This window comes from Haliotis cracherodii, unplaced genomic scaffold (genome assembly GCF_022045235.1).
Source record: "Haliotis cracherodii isolate W230 unplaced genomic scaffold, xgHalCrac1.p SCAF_19, whole genome shotgun sequence".
Classification (NCBI taxonomy): domain Eukaryota; kingdom Metazoa; phylum Mollusca; class Gastropoda; order Lepetellida; family Haliotidae; genus Haliotis; species Haliotis cracherodii.
Genome location: NW_027266274.1, coordinates 17847602 through 17866744, shown reverse-complemented (window position 1 = coordinate 17866744; position 19143 = coordinate 17847602). Strand labels below are relative to the sequence as shown.

At 45.2% G+C, this 19143-nt stretch overlaps 2 protein-coding genes across 2 annotated transcripts in view; one reads left to right on the top strand and one right to left on the bottom strand.

Annotated features, from left to right (window-relative positions):
- The window catches only part of LOC139466820 (doublecortin domain-containing protein 1-like), a 61940-nt gene extending 44401 nt beyond the window's left edge, over nucleotides 1-17539 (bottom strand). Inside the window, exons 1-12 of the mRNA XM_071248518.1 lie at nucleotides 17431-17539; nucleotides 14946-15114; nucleotides 13461-13697; nucleotides 12678-12730; nucleotides 12228-12340; nucleotides 9613-9775; nucleotides 8368-8473; nucleotides 7855-7954; nucleotides 5612-5705; nucleotides 4590-4756; nucleotides 3452-3547; nucleotides 3027-3116 (exon numbers count right to left, since the gene is read on the bottom strand). Coding sequence (XP_071104619.1) covers nucleotides 3027-3116; nucleotides 3452-3547; nucleotides 4590-4756; nucleotides 5612-5705; nucleotides 7855-7954; nucleotides 8368-8473; nucleotides 9613-9775; nucleotides 12228-12340; nucleotides 12678-12730; nucleotides 13461-13697; nucleotides 14946-15112 — 1386 coding nt within the window. The 5' untranslated portion in view covers nucleotides 15113-15114; nucleotides 17431-17539. The remainder of the gene's footprint in view (nucleotides 1-3026; nucleotides 3117-3451; nucleotides 3548-4589; nucleotides 4757-5611; nucleotides 5706-7854; nucleotides 7955-8367; nucleotides 8474-9612; nucleotides 9776-12227; nucleotides 12341-12677; nucleotides 12731-13460; nucleotides 13698-14945; nucleotides 15115-17430) is intronic.
- A 224-nt stretch (nucleotides 17540-17763) lies between these two features.
- LOC139466819 (AP-2 complex subunit alpha-2-like) overlaps nucleotides 17764-19143 on the top strand; it is a 77853-nt gene continuing 76473 nt past the window's right edge. The window contains exon 1 of the mRNA XM_071248517.1: nucleotides 17764-17871. The gene's annotated coding sequence lies outside the window, so the exon portion shown is untranslated. The remainder of the gene's footprint in view (nucleotides 17872-19143) is intronic.

Below are 19143 nucleotides of genomic sequence, written 5' to 3'. Positions count from 1 at the left end.
TACGTGGTGTCCAGAGTTATGTAGTGTCCAGAGTTATGTGGTGTCCAGAGTTATGTAGTGTTTAGAATTACGTGGTGTAAAGAGTTACGTAGTGTCCAGAGTTACGTGGTGTCCAGAGTTATGTAGTGTCCAGAGTTACGTGGTGTCCAGAGTTACATAGTGTCCAGACGTACATGGTGTCCAGAGTTAGGTGGTGTCCAGAATTACGTGGTGTCCAGAGTTATGTAGTGTCCAGAGTTATGTGGTGTCCAGAGTTATGTAGTGTTTAGAGTTACTCGGTGTAAAGAGTTACGTAGTGTCCAGAGTTACGTAGTGTCCAGAGTTATGTGGTGTCCAGAGTTATGTAGTGTCCAGAGTTACGTGGTGTCCAGAGTTACATGGTGTCCAGACGTACGTGGTGTCCAGAGTTACGTGGTGTCCAGAGTTATGTAGTGTCCAGAGTTACGTGGTGTCCAGAGTTACATAGTGTCCAGACGTACGTGGTGTCCAGAGTTATGTGGTGTCCAGAGTTATGTAGTGTCCAGAGTTACGTGGTGTCCAGAGTTATGTAGTGTCCAGAGTTATGTGGTGTCCAGAGTTATGTAGTGTTTAGAGTTACGTGGTGTAAAGAGTTACGTAGTGTCCAGAGTTACGTGGTGTCCAGAGTTATGTAGTGTCCAGAGTTACATAGTGTCCAGACGTACGTGGTGTCCAGAGTTACATGGTGTCCAGAGTTATGTAGTGTCCAGAGTTACGTGGTGTCCAGAGTTATGTAGTGTCCAGAGTTATGTGGTGTCCAGAGTTATGTAGTGTTTAGAGTTACGTAGTGTAAAGAGTTACGTAGTGTCCAGAGTTACGTAGTGTCCAGAGTTACGTGGTGTCCAGAGTTATGTAGTGTCCAGAGTTACGTGGTGTCCAGAGTTATGTAGTGTCCAGAGTTACGTGGTGTCCAGAGTTATGTAGTGTCCAGAGTTACGTGGTGTCCAGAGTTATGTAGTCTTTAGAGTTACGTGGTGTAAAGAGTTACGTAGTGTCCAGAGTTACATGGTGTCCAGAGTTACGTGGTGTCCAGAGTTATGTAGTGTCCAGAGTTACGTGGTGTCCAGAGTTACGTGGTGTCTAGAGTTATGTAGTGTTTAGAGTTACGTGGTGTAAAGAGTTACGTAGTGTCCAGAGTTACGTAGTGTCCAGAGTTACGTGGTGTCCAGAGTTATGTAGTGTCCAGAGTTACGTGGTGTCCAGAGTTATGTAGTGTCCAGAGTTATGTGGTGTCCAGAGTTATGTAGTGTTTAGAGTTACGTGGTGTAAAGAGTTACGTAGTGTCTAGAGTTACGTAGTGTCCAGAGTTACGTGGTGTCCAGAGTTATGTAGTGTCCAGAGTTACGTGGTGTCCAGAGTTACGTGGTGTCTAGAGTTACGTGATGTCCAGAGTTACGTGTTGTCCAGAGTTACGTAGTGTTCAGAGTTACGTGGTGTAAAGAGTTACGTAGTGTCCAGAGTTACGTGGTGTCCAGAGTTATGTAGTGTCCAGAGTTACGTGGTGTCCAGAGTTACATAGTGTCCAGACGTACATGGTGTCCAGAGTTAGGTGGTGTCCAGAATTACGTGGTGTCCAGAGTTATGTAGTGTCCAGAGTTATGTGGTGTCCAGAGTTATGTAGTGTTTAGAGTTACTCGGTGTAAAGAGTTACGTAGTGTCCAGAGTTACGTAGTGTCCAGAGTTATGTGGTGTCCAGAGTTATGTAGTGTCCAGAGTTACGTGGTGTCCAGAGTTACATGGTGTCCAGACGTACGTGGTGTCCAGAGTTACGTGGTGTCCAGAGTTATGTAGTGTCCAGAGTTACGTGGTGTCCAGAGTTACATAGTGTCCAGACGTACGTGGTGTCCAGAGTTATGTGGTGTCCAGAGTTATGTAGTGTCCAGAGTTACGTGGTGTCCAGAGTTATGTAGTGTCCAGAGTTATGTGGTGTCCAGAGTTATGTAGTGTTTAGAGTTACGTGGTGTAAAGAGTTACGTAGTGTCCAGAGTTACGTCGTGTCCAGAGTTATGTAGTGTCCAGAGTTACATAGTGTCCAGACGTACGTGGTGTCCAGAGTTATGTAGTGTCCAGAGTTATGTAGTGTCCAGAGTTACGTGGTGTCCAGAGTTATGTAGTGTCCAGAGTTATGTGGTGTCCAGAGTTATGTAGTGTTTAGAGTTACGTAGTGTAAAGAGTTACGTAGTGTCCAGAGTTACGTAGTGTCCAGAGTTACGTGGTGTCCAGAGTTATGTAGTGTCCAGAGTTACGTGGTGTCCAGAGTTATGTAGTGTCCAGAGTTACGTGGTGTCCAGAGTTATGTAGTGTCCAGAGTTACGTGGTGTCCAGAGTTATGTAGTCTTTAGAGTTACGTGGTGTAAAGAGTTACGTAGTGTCCAGAGTTACATGTTGTCCAGAGTTACGTGGTGTCCAGAGTTATGTAGTGTCCAGAGTTACGTGGTGTCCAGAGTTACGTGGTGTCTAGAGTTATGTAGTGTTTAGAGTTACGTGGTGTAAAGAGTTACGTAGTGTCCAGAGTTACGTAGTGTCCAGAGTTACGTGGTGTCCAGAGTTATGTAGTGTCCAGAGTTACGTGGTGTCCAGAGTTATGTAGTGTCCAGAGTTATGTGGTGTCCAGAGTTATGTAGTGTTTAGAGTTACGTGGTGTAAAGAGTTACGTAGTGTCCAGAGTTACGTAGTGTCCAGAGTTACGTGGTGTCCAGAGTTATGTAGTGTCCAGAGTTACGTGGTGTCCAGAGTTACGTGGTGTCTAGAGTTACGTGATGTCCAGAGTTACGTGTTGTCCAGAGTTACGTAGTGTTCAGAGTTACGTGGTGTAAAGAGTTACGTAGTGTCCAGAGTTACGTGGTGTCCAGAGTTATGTGGTGTCCAGAGTTACGTGGTGTCCAGAGTTACGTGGTGTCCAGAGTTACGTGTTGTCCAGAGTTACGTAGTGTTCAGAGTTACATATTGTCCAGATTAGCGTAGTGTCCAGAGTTAAGTGGTGTCCAGAGTTACATCGAGTTCCCTACCTCCTCCTTTTCTCTCTCAGCCTCCAGTGCATCCAGCTTCACCTTTAGCCTCGACAGTGTTTTTGTCAGCTTGTCAACATCATCATCAGCCTGAAGAAACAACACAAATATAGCCTTTAGTATCCATATGGAAAAATTTCACAAATTGTGAACATTACCAAAATCAGTTAAGCGTTTTTTGTTCTCGCTCAGTATGTCTCTAAGCTTAGTGTTGATTATAACTCACGTCACTTTCAAGATTGATGCACTTATATAGCGACGGGCATGCACGTGTGTATGTATGTGTCTGCTTGTACTAGTCCGGACAAATGCCGATTTAGAGTGCTGGCCCACTGAGATACCATGCTGCAGTTAACATGAATACCCCACTCAGACACAGTATACTGACTCCGAGCCGACCAGTCCTTGTCATATTGTGTACTCACACTGTCCAAGGCTTCATAGAGTTGGTCCGGTTTGAGAGACAGGACGGCAGCGACCGTCACCTTGTCCTTGTCCTCGTCACTCATGGCGAAATTAATCTGGAATTGCAAGAAACAGAAGGTCACAAATATTGCTTCTTTATCATAAAGGGACATAACTCACATTCCGGACCACCTCTCACATCCCAGACCACGTCTCACAACTTGGACCATGTCTTACATCTCGGCCCAATGCTCACAACTTGGACCCCATCTCACATCTTGGACCAACTCTGACATCCAGGACCACCTCTCACATCCCGGACCACGTCTCACATCCCGGACCACGTCTCACATCCAGGACCACGTCTCACTTTCCGGACCACGTCTCACATCCCGGGTCATGTCTCACATCCCAGACCACCTCTCACAACTTGGACAACCTCTCACATCTTGGACCACCTCTCACATCTTGGACCAACTCTCACATCCAGGACCACCTCTCACATCCGGGACCACGTCTCACATCCCGGACCACCTCTCACATCCAGGACCACGTCTCACTTTCCGGACCACGTCTCACATCCCGGATCATGTCTCGCATCCCAGACCACCTCTCACAACTTGGACCACCTCTCACATCTTGGACCACCTCTCACATCCCGGACCACGTCTCACATCCTGGACCACGTCTCGCATTCCGGACCACCTCTCACATCCCAGACCACGTCTCAGAACTTGGACCCCGTCTCACATCTTGGCCCAACACTCACATCCAGGACCACCTCTCACATCCCAGACCACGTCTCACATTCCGGACCATGTCTCACATCCCGGACCATGTCTCGCATCCCAGACCACCTCAAACAACTTGGACCACCTCTCACAACTTGGACCACCTCTCACATCTTGGACCACCTCTCACATCCCGGACCACGTCTCACATCCCGGACCACGTCTCGCATCCCAGACCACCTCTCAGAACTTGGACCACCTCTCACATCTTGGCCCAACTCTCAAATCCCGGACCACGTCTCACATCCCGGACCACGTCTCACAACTTGGCCCATCTCTCACATCCCGGACCAACTCTCACATCCTAGACCACATCTCAAATCCCGGACCACATCTCACATCCCGGACCACATCTCACACTGCCTACCTCTGTCCTGTACTTCTTCACCTCCTTCAGCCGAGACTTGACGATCTGCTTGATGCTGGAGATGAAGTCGGCGGTGCCTGTGGGGCTGAAACCCTCCCCAATGGACACCCACAGCGGCCCCATGACAGGCGTCCCTCCGGGCTGGAGACAGTCGTCCAGAATAGGGGCTGCACAAAACACACACTTCATTAGTACAGGGCTTACTGGACAAAGGTCATTGTGTCCAACACACTTGCAAATTTTGACCGGATGCAAATCAGGTGCATTGTGAGACTGGGATGCAAACAAGTTTGGCTGTTTGAATCATGAAAACTGTACATTGCATGTTACCATGGTTATATATAACTGACATTTCTACTCTTGTAAGAACATACCATAAACAGAAATATACCAAAGTCACAGAGTGTACAAAGGTTGAATGTCTTCCATCTAACATTGAAATCCCAAACCATTAAAGGCTAAAGGTTTGTGACCATGTGCAATGATATGGCATCAGTAAGTCTTGAAGTGTGTCACATGTTCATGCCTTGGACCCCCATGTTCAATTCTTGGCCCCCCATGTTAATTTCTTGGACCCCCATGTTAATTTCTTGGACCCCCATGTTCATTTCTTGGACCCCCATGTTCATTTCTTGGACCCTCATGTTCATTTCTTGGACCCCCATGTTACCGATGTTCATGCCTTTCCGTAGAAGGTAAAACTAAGAGTCTTATGGAATGGAAAGTAGACAACGAGGAAAACATATGACATGATGCTTAGGACTGATTATAAATTCCTATAAAGTAAATATGCCGAAAGGACCTCAAACTGACCTGGACCTTGGGGAAAAGAGTATGGGACTATTTGTCCCCATAGGTGACAGGATGCAAGATATGACAGTGTCAGCGCTGAGATGGCTTTGTGTCTTAAGCATGTTAAGTGACATGCTTTCTGTAGTGAAAGAGTAACACAATGGAAGGGCTATCATTGAAGAAATTCAGCATGCCTTGTATTCCAAGCAGATGACGTAATTATGACCTACTTGCAGACAGATCGGTGATCTCATTGCCCTCCCAGTCATACAGAGTGCGGGCGTGACATCGGAGGTCCAGCTTGGCCGTGCAGGCAACAAGGAACTGAAATGTTCAACATAGAATCTGCACCACGCAAATATTCCTATCCTGTGTACACCATGTTTGTTTGTTTGTTTGTTTGTTTGTTACACTCAGCAATATTCCAGCTATATGACAGTGGTCTGTAAATAATCGAGTCTGGACCAGACAATCCAGTGATTTACATCATGAGCATCGATCCCACTAGTCGCCTATAACGGCAAGCATGGATTGCTGAGGACCTATTCTACCCTGGATCTTCACCACATACAACATGGCCGACACCACATACAGCGTAGCCGACACCACATACAGCATAGCGGACACCACATACAACATAGCGGACACCACATACAACATAGCTGACACCACATACAACATAGCTGACACCACATACAACATAGCGGACACCACATACAGCATAGCAGACACCACATACAACATAGCCGACACCACATACAGCGTAGCCAACACCACATACAGCATAGCGGACACCACATACAACATAGCGGACACCACATACACCATAGCGGACACCACATACAGCATAGCCGACACCACATACAGCGTAGCCAACACCACATACAGCATAGCTGACACCACATACACCATAGCGGACACCACATACAACATAGCGGACACCACATACACCATAGCGGACACCACATACAGCATAGCAGACACCACATACAACATAGCGGACACCACATACAACATAGCTGACACCACATACAACATAGCGGACACCACATACAACATAGCGGACACCACATACAACATAGCGGACACCACATACAACATAGCTGACACCACATACAACATAGCGGACACCACATACAACATAGCGGACACCACATACAACATAGCGGACACCACATACAGCATAGCTGACACCACATACAGTGTAGCCGACACCACATACAACATAGCGGACACCACATACAACATAGCGGACACCACATACAGCATAGCGGACACCACATACAGCATAGCGGACACCACATACACCATAGCCAACACCACATACAGCATAGCAGACACCACAAACAGCGTAGCCGACATCACATACAGCATAGCTGACACCACAAACAGCATAGCCGACACCACATACAACATAGCCAACACCACATACAGCATAGCTGACACCACATACAACATAGCTGACACCACATACAGCATAGCGGACACCACATACAGCATAGCTGAGACCACATACAGCGTAGCCGACATCACATACAGCATAGCTGACACCACATACAGTGTAGCTGACACCACAAACAGCATAGCCAACACCACATACAGCATAGCTGACACCACATACAGCGTAGCCGACATCACATACAGCATAGCTGACACCACATACAGTGTAGCCGACACCACATACAGCATAGCGGACACCACATACACCATAGCGGACACCACATACAACATAGCGGACACCACATACAGCATAGCGGACACCACATACATCATAGCGGACACCACATACACCATAGCGGACACCACATACAACATAGCGGACACCACATACACCATAGCGGACACCACATACACCATAGCGGACACCACATACAGCATAGCGGACACCACATACAGCATAGCCAACACCATATACACCATAGCGGACACCACATACACCATAGCGGACACCACATACACCATAGCGGACACCACATACAGCATAGCCAACACCACATACACCATAGCCGACACCACATACAGCATAGCCGACACCACATACACCATAGCTGACACCACATACAGCATAGCTGACACCACATACACCATAGCGGACACCACATACAGCATAGCCGACACCACATACACCATAGCCGACACCACATACACCATAGCGGACACCACATACAACATAGCCAACACCACATACAGCATAGCGGACACCACATACACCATAGCGGACACCACATACAGCATAGCGGACACCACATACAACATAGCCGACACCACATACACCATAGCGGACACCACATACAACATAGCGGACACCACATACACCATAGCGGACACCACATACAACATAGCCAACACCACATACAACATAGCCGACACCACATACACCATAGCGGACACCACATACAGCATAGCCGACACCACATACAACATAGCGGACACCACATACAGCATAGCCGACACCACATACAGCGTAGCTCACCTCCTCTGTGTTGGCCAGGTCAGCCACGACCTCCATGGGCTCCTTGCTCCGCCCGTTCCGGTACACCAGGATTCTCACTCTCTTCTGTTCAATCAGAGTCCTGGAAACAAATTCTTCTCAATGCAGTCACTGAGTATCTATAGGTAATACCTACTAGACAAACGGGCGAGCATACGTGATCAATGTTTTTGCAAAAATAATCTTAACAAGCAAGAAATGCTCATATCCTCCGCCAATATCGCCATTTTCAATCTAAGTCAAAGTCATTGCCATGGAAACTTGAAAAATATTTTTTTTTTAAATCCCAAACTATCTAAAGGCACCAGCTCACCACTAAAGCTATCGATGTGCCAAGTTTGGTTGAGATATCTCTCATGGTTTTCGCAACATGGTTTCCGGAAACAAAACGTAAAAGATGGAAGGACAGACGGACAGCACCCTTCCTATATTGCCCTTCCAATTCATGGTGGGGGATAAAAACATATAAATGCACTCTGTCACATGTCAACATACTTCATCCTCCTGGATAGGCATGACCTCGTCTTCTTCTTTTTGCCTTCCTCCGGGAGCATGATGCCTGACAGTGTCCACACAGCCCCCTCCCTCTGGATCAGGTTCCCTGGGGTGGGGGAACAGAGACACATGTGTTCAATGTGATACTTGTAGTTAAATAACGCCTCCCTGTTGATCTCATTCCTTGGGGTGGGGAAACAGAGAATGATATATGTAGTTAAATAACGCCTCCCTGTTGATCACATTCCTTGGGGTGGGGAAAACATAGGATGATATATGTAGTTAAATAACGCCTCCCTGTTGATCACATTCCTTGGGGTGGGGAAAACAGAGAATGATATATGTAGTTAAATAACGCCTCCCTGTTGATCACATTCCTTGGGGTGGGGAAAACAAAGAATGATATATGTAGTTAAATAACGCCTCCCTGTTGATCACATTCCTTGGGGTGGGGAAAACAGAGGATGATATATGTAGTTAAATAACGCCTCCCTGTTGATCACATTCCTTGGGGTGGGGAAAACATAGGATGATTTATGTAGTTAAATAACGCCTCCCTGTTGATCACATTCCTTGGGGTGGGGAAAACAGAGAATGGTATATGTAGTTAAATAACGCCTCCCTGTTGATCACATTCCTTGGGGTGGGGAAAACAGAGGATGATATATGTAGTTAAATAATGCCTCCATGTTGATCACATTCCTTGGGGTGGGGAAAACAGAGAATGATATATGTAGTTAAATAACGCCTCCCTGTTGATCACATTCCTTGGGGTGGGGAAAACAGAGGATGATATATGTAGTTAAATAACGCCTCCCTGTTGATCACATTCCTTGGGGTGGGGAAAACATAGGATGATTTATGTAGTTAAATAACGCCTCCCTGTTGATCACATTCCTTGGGGTGGGGAAAACAGAGAATGATATATGTAGTTAAATAACGCCTCCCTGTTGATCACATTCCTTGGGGTGGGGAAAACAGAGGATGATATATGTAGTTAAATAATGCCTCCATGTTGATCACATTCCTTGGGGTGGGGAAAACAGAGAATGATATATGTAGTTAAATAACGCCTCCCTGTTGATCACATTCCTTGGGGTGGGGAAAACAGAGGTATCACTTGTAAGTTGTAATACATATTGAAATCAAACTAAATCTACTGAACTATGGGATAAAAAGACCACTTGGATCGTGTGCGTGTTGATATACATAAATCTTCCCCGATGATGTTGGTACGAGATTTACGTTTTGTGGGAAGATGTGGATCCTTGTAGTTTTCCCCCATGGAGATGTAGACATCACTCTCTGGGAGGATGTCCCTGGCCTCGAACACCTCGATGCCATCCTCCAGGAAGATCCTACGTGCAGCAAACGGCAGCCCCAGCTTCACCGTGAGGAACTCCAACAGCTGTCAACACAGGCAGGGACACTTGACACACAGTGACACACTCAGCTACATGCGGCACATAAACTTGTAGAAGGAAAAACAATAAAGGTTGAGTGGGGCTGGGGTTGGTCAGTCAGATACTCAGGTAGGGTGGGTCCTGAGTTGGACCCGGACACAGATAGGACTACCCAGACCCGTGGTCAGTTAGGTACTCAGGTAGGGTGGGTCCTGAGAAGGACCCGGATACCGATAGGACTACCCAGACCCGTGGTCAGTTAGGTACTCAGGTAGGATGGGTCCTGAGTTGGACCCGGACACAGATAGGACTACCCAGACCCGTGGTCAGTTAGATACTCAAGTGGGGTGGGTCCTGAGTTGGACCCGGACAGATAGGACTACCCAGACCCGTGGTCAGTTAGGTACTCAGGTAGGGTGGGTCCTGAGAAGGACCCAGATACCGATAGTACCTGTGGTCAGTTAGGTACTCAGGTAGGGTGGGTCCTGCGAAGGCCCCGGATACCAACAGGTTTACCTGTGGTCAGTCAGGAACTCAGGTAGGATGGGTCCTGCGAAGGCCCCGGATACCAACAGGTTTACCTGTGGTCAGTCAGGTACTCAGGTAGGGTGGGTCCTGAGTAGACCTGGATATCAACAGGTTTACCTGTGGTCAGTCAGGTACTCAGGCAGGGTGGGTCCTGAGTAGACCTGGATACTGATAGGACTACCAAGGCCCGTGGTCAGTCAGGTGATCTACACTACAAGTTGATATTGTTTGCATTTCTTTCTGGCTGTGCATACATTCCTACTGACTGATGTTTGAGTAAATTCATGATCAGATCATTTTTATCTATCTGAATAGTTTTTCATAGGGATCTGAAAAAACAATTCCCAATCGGGCGTTTTGTCTGTTTTGTTTGTTTGTTTGTTGTTTAACGCCACACTCTGAAACATATTTGCTCGCAAACACAACTGTGCGGGAAGGAAGCAAATTTTAAATGCAAAGAAAATAACATATTCATACCAGTTTTTCACACATATCTCTCAGACTAATTCAAAGGGGTATGGAAAACAACAGTGTTTTGTTTGTTAATGTTTTACAACCCTACACCAGCCACCTTCTCCAATCTTTTGACATTGGACATTATGGACCATAGGATTTGTTTGTTTGTTTATTTGTTGTTTAACGCCACACTCAGCAATATTCCAGCTATATGACCGCAGTATGTAAATAATCAAGTCAGGACCAGACAATCCAGTGATTGACATCATGAGCATCGATCCACAATTGGGATCAATGACATGCATCAACCAAGTCAGCAAGCCTGACCACCGATCCTCTAAGTGGCCTTTTACGACAAGCACAGTCACCTTTTATGGCAAGCATGGGTTGCTGAAGACCTATTCTACCCCCGGTCTTCACGGGTAGGACATTGTGTACCCAATTCTTGAGGCCTACAGCGGGTATCTGTGTAAGGTTGGATAAAAGGAGATCGGTACCTGGGTAGTAAATTTGGACCCATCCCAGCCCTAGTTTCGTTTTTAACAATATTTCAGCAATATCACGGCGGGGTACATCAGAAATGGGCTCCACACATTGTACCCATGTCGGAAATCGAACCCGGGTCTTCAGCGTCACAAGCGAATGCTTTTACCACTAGGCTACCCAACCGCTCCCCTAGTTCTGGGCATACACTTTCTCAGACTAAAGATACCTTAAACCGTGAAATTAATGAGTCTCCAAAAGAATGCGACCCCTGGCCCCTAGTCAATAATGCGACTCAATATGAATGCGACACCCCCCTCCCCTCAAGCATCAGTGGAATTACATCTAAAGAAAATGTCCTCTGTCAGGTTTACAGGAGAATCCTCACCCTCATCCAACCTTACATTAATCCAATCACACACCAAATAGCACCGCTCATTAGCACTGATTATAGTACTTCCGCTAAAACAATACATGCGTGCTGGCTCGTGTCAGCCTTCGACGAAGTCACAAAGAACAAAGACACTGTGTCAGCGGGTGGCGTCTGTCTGGACTTGCAGGTGTGATCACTGATGACCTAAGTGTGTAGAACTCTTGTCTTGACACCAGCAGTGACAATTCACAGGATGTAATTAGTGTTTGATTGGCATTGCTTATATACTTGTTACAAGTGCTGCTCAATATACAGTGATGTGGAATACATAGTTGTTTGTTTTCAGCGTATGTCTGAGTTGGTATTTCTGCTATCCAAAATGTTTTATTGTTGATATAAATGCGTTGTTCAGTAATGCGAGCAAAGACCACTCCCATTTCTTGCATTTAATTCACACTCGCGTTTATTTCAAGATTTACAGTATATTAAGAACCTGCCTGCACGCTTTTGGTGTCACCGTGTGTCCTGATTCTTAATTGTAACTGGTGATGTGCTTTTTTCAGTTGGTTGTGAAATACGTCTGGAGGTACTGAATCACTGACTACGAATTTTCTTACCATCTTTATATTGGGTGCTGTAGCTCTGACAAAACTGTCCCGCGTTCCATTTTTGAAGGCTACAACTCGTATCGTGTGTGGCTGGCGCCGGTACAGACCTTTAGGTCGTTTCCCTGGAGACAACAAACACTGCATTGCTGAGAACATGAACACTGAAATTTGACAGTTACAGCAAAACACAAGACACATTACATGCCCCTAAACAATTGTCCCGTTGCAGGGCATGTGCTTATTCATGTGATTGTCACACAATAACTGGCCAAACAATTACTGCAGGAATACATGTGCTTATTCATATGATTGTCACACAATATCAGGCCAAACAATTAACAAAATTTGGCAAAACTGAAAGTTCTACCAAGAAATTTCCATCCAAACCTTTTATCAATATCCTAGCCCCCACCCCCCACCCCACCACACCCCTCTGGGCTGCAGCACAAGGAGACCTACCAGAGGAGGGTCTGAAGTAGGAGTAGCGAGAAGACACGCCGGACACTGGACGGCTGGAACAAATGCAGACAAACATTTACAAGCATGTACACAGGTGGCAAGCCATAGTTGGCTGCTGATGCTGGACAGACGAAGTTAGCCAAATGAACCAATCACAAGCTGCCTTTTCATCTATAGTCAATGAGAGGTCTTTCTTAACTCAGCAGGTCCTACTGATCTCACACAAAGCAGGGGTTGATCAAGGATTCCAAACTAAGTGCCCTTGTCAGGCAAATTGGGAAAACTTGAGTCATTTTGTTCAAAGATCTTATTATTTTTACTGTTTACATTTTCATAAATTCTGAGTGAATAAGACATTTTTAATTCAAGTTTGGAATTTTTACTGTCATTTGCTGAAGACTTTGGCCCGACTATCGGCCTCTGTGCTGGTCGAGGTGAATTCCTGCACAGGTCATCAAAGATGATCACACTGTGACACTTGATATTAGTGAGTATGTTTTACGCCATTTTTAGCAATATTCCAGCAATATCCCAGCAATATCACGGCACAGGACACCAGAAATGGGCTTCACACATTGGACCCATGTCGGGAATCGAACCCGGGTCTTCGGCACGACGAGCGAACACTTTAACCACTAGGCTACCCGACCGCCCCCACTTGATATTAAATAAATTAGAATATTTTCAACTTTAATGTCATTAGGCAACAATGGTAGTATTGACATTGTACCAATCCTGTCCCATTGACATCTGTATCATGGTAGGAAATATGTGTTTCCCTACCTGACTCTCCTGACAGGTGCACTGGCGGGGCGGCGAGGGTGTTTTCCGTACTTCTCCCGGGGGGTTTCCGGATCCCACATGCTGGGATCAGCAATGAACTTTGCATCTATCTTTGGTTTTTCAGATCGTTGTTTGTTGCGCAAATTGACAGCTGAGGCTGGCCGTCTCCGTGGTCGACTGTACGTGGCGGTGGTGGGAGTTGGGGGGAACCGCTGCAGGTACGGAGATGCTGGGAGCCTGTGTAAGAGGGAGGGGACATTATACCGCTCGTTACAAGACATGCAACACATGTACATAGATTCATGGAAGTGCTATCTACTTTGAAAGAAACTTAAAGATAACAATTCCTGCATGTACCATTAGAAACTGCCAAGTCCAAATTTAGTGTGTGCATGTGCATGTGTGTGTTGCAGTGTGTGTGTGTGTGTGTGCATGCTTGTGTGGCGGTGTGTGTGTGTATGCTTGTGTAGCGGTGTGTGTGTGTGCATGCGTGTGTGGCGGTGTGTGTGTGTATGCTTGTGTAGCGGTGTGTGTGTGTGCATGCGTGTGTGGCAGTGTGTGTGTGTGCATGCTTGTGTGGCGGTGTGTGTGTGTGCATGCGTGTGTGGCAGTGTGTGTGTGTGCATGCTTGTGTGGCGGTGTGTGTGTGTGCATGCGTGTGTGGCAGTGTGTGTGTGCATGCTTGTGTGGCGTCGTGTGTGTGTGTACATGCTTGTGTGGCAGTGTGTGTGTGTGTGCATGCTTGTGTGGCGGTGTGTGTGTGTGCATGCTTGTGTGGCGGTGTGTGTGTGTGCATGCGTGTGTGGCAGTGTGTGTGTGCATGCTTGTGTGGCGGTGTGTGTGTGTGCATGCGTGTGTGGCAGTGTGTGTGTGTGCATGCTTGTGTGGCGGTGTGTGTGTGTGCATGCGTGTGTGGCAGTGTGTGTGTGTGTGCATGCTTGTGTGGCGGTGTGTGTGTGTGCATGCGTGTGTGGCAGTGTGTGTGTGTGTGTGCATGCTTGTGTGGCGTCGTGTGTGTGTGCATGCGTGTGTGGCAGTGTGTGTGTGTGCATGCTTGTGTGGCGGTGTGTGTGTGTGCATGCGTGTGTGGCAGTGTGTGTGTGTGTGCATGCTTGTGTGGCGTCGTGTGTGTGTGTACATGCTTGTGTGGCGTCGTGTGTGTGTGTGCATGCTTGTGTGGCGTCGTGTGTGTGTGTACATGCTTGTGTGGCAGTGTGTGTGTGTGTGCATGCTTGTGTGGCGGTGTGTGTGTGTGCATGCTTGTGTGGTGGTGGTGTGTGTGCATGCTTGTGTGGTGGTGGTGTGTGTGTGTACATGCTTGTGTGGCAGTGTGTGTGTGCATGCTTGTGTTGTGTGCATGTCTGTGTATGTGTGTGTGTGTGTGTGTGCATGCGTGCATGCGTGCATGCTTGTGTGGCGGTGTGTGTGTGTGTGCGTGCATGTGTGTGTGGCAGTGTGTGCCCAGTACCCCTAAATATAACCCACTCTCTGTCTTTCTTGACTTCAGCTCTTGATTTCTTCATTTCCTCTAAGTACTGGGCTATGAGTAAGTCTTCATAGCTAATCATGCCCGAATTGTTAGGGTTATAGTTCATCACATTCTTGTCCCTTGACGACATTCTGTTTACGTCCATGTCCCCACCCTTTGGCATTTCTGAAAGACAAATAAAGTCAATTACATAGTTTCAAAACAAGGTGAAAGGTGAAATGGTGCTTAACATAGTGTTCAAGATCATTACACCTGTATTGAGACGTGCATGCACTGCTTGTACAAGTCCGGACTGATGCCTTTTTATAGTGCTAGCCCACTGAGATACCATGCCGCAATTTAACATGAATACCCCTCTCAGACACAATATACTGACTCCGAGCTGACCAGTCCTTGTTTTACCATATATATAGCCCCTTAATGCCGAGTTTTGGGCAGGGTAACAAAGTTCCATCTTTTAACATCTCTTGGTAATATTACGAGCTATGAGCCACGCCATTGAGGAACAATGGTATGTAATCAACCATGTCTCCAGGCCTGAGCACCTAATCCATTAATTCACGTGTATGACCAGCATAGGTTGCTGGGGATGTTCTATCCCCGAAATCCTCATGAGGCAAGTGACACGTGAAGATCCGGGTTAGAATTGGTCTTCAGCCATTCGTCACCACTCGCCCCTTTCCGTAACCTACAAGAAGACTTGCCCCCTTATCGATGAATGTTGTGTGCGAAAATGTGACAAACCAATCAGAATGCGTGTATGATTTCGAGTTCTTTATCAAATAATCCCTCAGAAATAATTTTTGATTTTAATTTGTCTTGCACCTAAACATATACCCAAGACACAGTTAAATGTGTTCAATCATACTGTATAATTCCGCATGTCCCCTGTGTGCTTTAAATTGCATCTGAAATATATATAATATTTAGGGAAATATATGTGAACCCTTTCGCAACGAGTTGACAATTGTTTTAGGTATGCCCGTTTGCGCTAAGACGGAACCCAGCCGCAAAAAAGGCCATGAGAGGGGCACAAGTCGCTATTCGGCTTGTCCTGGAATAACACGAATTGGTCACAAATAGGTCTTCAGCAACCCATGCTTGCCGTAAAAGGCGACTGTGCTTGTCGTAAGAGGCGACTAACAGGATCGGGTGGTCAGGCTCGCTGACTCGGTTTATGCATGTCATTGTATCCTAATTGTGTAGATCGATGCTTGTGATGTTAATCACTGGATTGTCTGGTCCAGACTCGATTATTCACAGACCGCACATTTAGAAGGAATATTGCTGAGTGCAGTGTTAAACAAACAAACAAACATGAGGCAATATATGTAGGCCAATATAAAAACGATGATCAGTTCTGCTGAGAATTTAGTCCAGGCAGGAATGGTTCTAATGGGTAAATGAGTTCTCTAGAAAGAGATACTCTGGTAAAATTGGTTCCAAATTAAAATTACCACAGATAAAGTTCCAGAGGAACTAATTTTCAGGAGGTATATGAACACTCTAATATTACATACATTCACACAATTTCACTTTGAAAAGCATGATGCATAATATTTTAAACACAGTATCAAAGAAATTGAACTTCATCATTTCTCGCACCACAACAAATGTGAAATGACTCTGAAACAAATTTGTACGTAATGAATTTTGTGAAAGGTGTAAAATGTGAGAAAATGAAACTTTGGGTATGCGACACAAGGGTACATATTAAACTTTATCCAACAGTGTACAATACAACAAACTTTTAACATTATGAACAGCTAACATTCAACACAAAAAGACCTATACTTCATTTGTTTCATATTATCAAGCAGGTTAAGGCAATAACATTGGTCTATCTCCATGATCACTATCAGTTGTGTAGGTTGGGGCTGGGACAGATACGTATCTCTGTTAGTAACGAGGTTAGTAACGTGATATTTATTTATTTTTATCATGATGATGGTCAAACACCATGTTTTCCCAACAAGTCGCTAAATGTTCACATTTCTTTCTCAGAAAGTTTCTGACAAGGCAGTCATTCCTTCTGACTTTTATTTGTTTCAGTAAAAATAAAGCTGTCAACTTCAGAGAATGCAGTATCAGATCGTTTTATGGGTGTATCTATAAGCAGCTTTTGCAAGAACTCCGGTAAAACTTGATACCGACAGCGGGTACCTGCAAGTGTTGGGTCGGATACCCGGGTTGTAAATTTCGACTCGTCCCAGCCATAGTGCCATGTTTCTTACATTCATTATGAAATGACAGCAAGAAAGGCAAGCAAATGTTAGATTGAAATAAAACATATATTCACGGCTGCACACATTCATATATATCAACATCTACATTACGCCATCCTTTCCATTCCTTAAGAATGAACTTGATGGAGAACTTCTAGAAACGGGCACCTGCTTGTTCACTGTGTAAAATCATTTGCTTCTTCGCTTCAAACAAATTAAACTATTTCACAGTAATTTCAAAGATATGAATTCTTACTTGTCACGTATGTATGTCCACGAGGTTGTATAATAGTGTCACTTGGCCATGCAAAAATTGTTATCTCCAAGAAAGTGTGAAAATCAACATTTTGCGGCCATATTGATATTTGCCGCTATCACCTAGGAGATGACGTCACGATAGGTTGTCGCTCTTACGATTTTTTTTTATTCAGCACATAATGTATCAATGTTTAAGATTAATTATTTACTTATTTTTATGACAAGTATTAGGCAATATGGTTTCGCTAGTTTGTATTATTGATGACCTACGGAATAAGCCGGAAAGTACCGAGTGGGAGTACCTGATCATCTCCGCCTCGATTTCATCTAGCATGCTAATGGCGGCCATTTGTAGCTGATGGTACACCTACAACCTTGGTTATAATTGGACATTTGGTTGCTGTTGCTGATTTTACACTTCAATAGATCTTTCCCGTGGGTAAGTATATTCTTGCTTTATCACATCTGCAAGGAACAGAGGGTGGTAACGTCTAGGTTTCGTTATAAACTGCGCCGGCTTCTTGATGGTCAAAAAAATCTTGTCAAGTCTGAGGTCAGGGGGCGAGGTTTGTCCAAATTATTTCAAATAATTATTCCCTTGTGTAATATATTTACAATTGAAACTCCCTCCTAGATATATGGCGATCATATAGGTACGCGTTCCCTTCAATATGAGCACAAGCAAGCCCAATGTTGATAAGGAAGTGACAATCGACGTCCATTTCATTTGGTGCCATCAAAAGTAGGCGTGACCATTGACAGATCTCACAGCAGTGTAAATGACGCACCGATAATCTGGAATCAATGGGAAGAAACATAGATGCCAGAATCTCACGATGTCATAAGAATCTAAACACAACGCATGATCTGTGAATAATTTGCCCTAAAGGTTATGAGATATTCATCTCTTGAGTTAAATAAAATACGCCTTGGTGGTTCTCAACATATTTTACAGCCAACAATTCAGGCTCTACCCTATTTGGAATTGGATGTCTCATATATCAGGAACACTTATAGGCCCTATATCATATCCAAATTAGTTAAGCAAATTGGAAGTCTGTAATTATTCTATATTCACCATGTTCAATGTCTTTGTCATCAGGTCATATATAGACCATGGTGCGTGTCAGTATGTTTCCTCCCACAATCATGCTGATGAAGACAAATTATCACATTTGCAGGCATATTCATGAAATACTCAGGTTTCTCCATTTCTGTGAGGGCATTTTGCAGACTAGCGCTAAATCAACTGGCATCAGATATATTTTTTCTCATGGTTTTGAAACTTTGTCATATCCATCCTTCTTGCATTATTAAGGCTATCAATACCTATTGATTGCCATTCACTGTAAGGGATGGCTTTAGTTTTGTTTTGTGTATACAGCCAGTGACATTACCAATTTTCAAAATGGTGACGTAGTACACGTGAAATAAGACATTGCATGTATGGAAGCCTGCTTTTACCATGTTTACCATCATGAAAATCAGATCCAATGAAGTTATAGCAAACACGCCCAGATAAACACAATAGGTCCTCAAAAGTCATACCATATGTAAACGTGCATGACTGGCGTGACTAAGTGACATAAGTCCCTCCTCAGGTGTGACTTGACAGTGGGGACAAACAAAACAAGCAAGCTGGTGCACCACAGTCACACTTGTACAAATCTTCAAATGTTCCCAGTGTTGACAGATAAGTTGTGTGCATCAT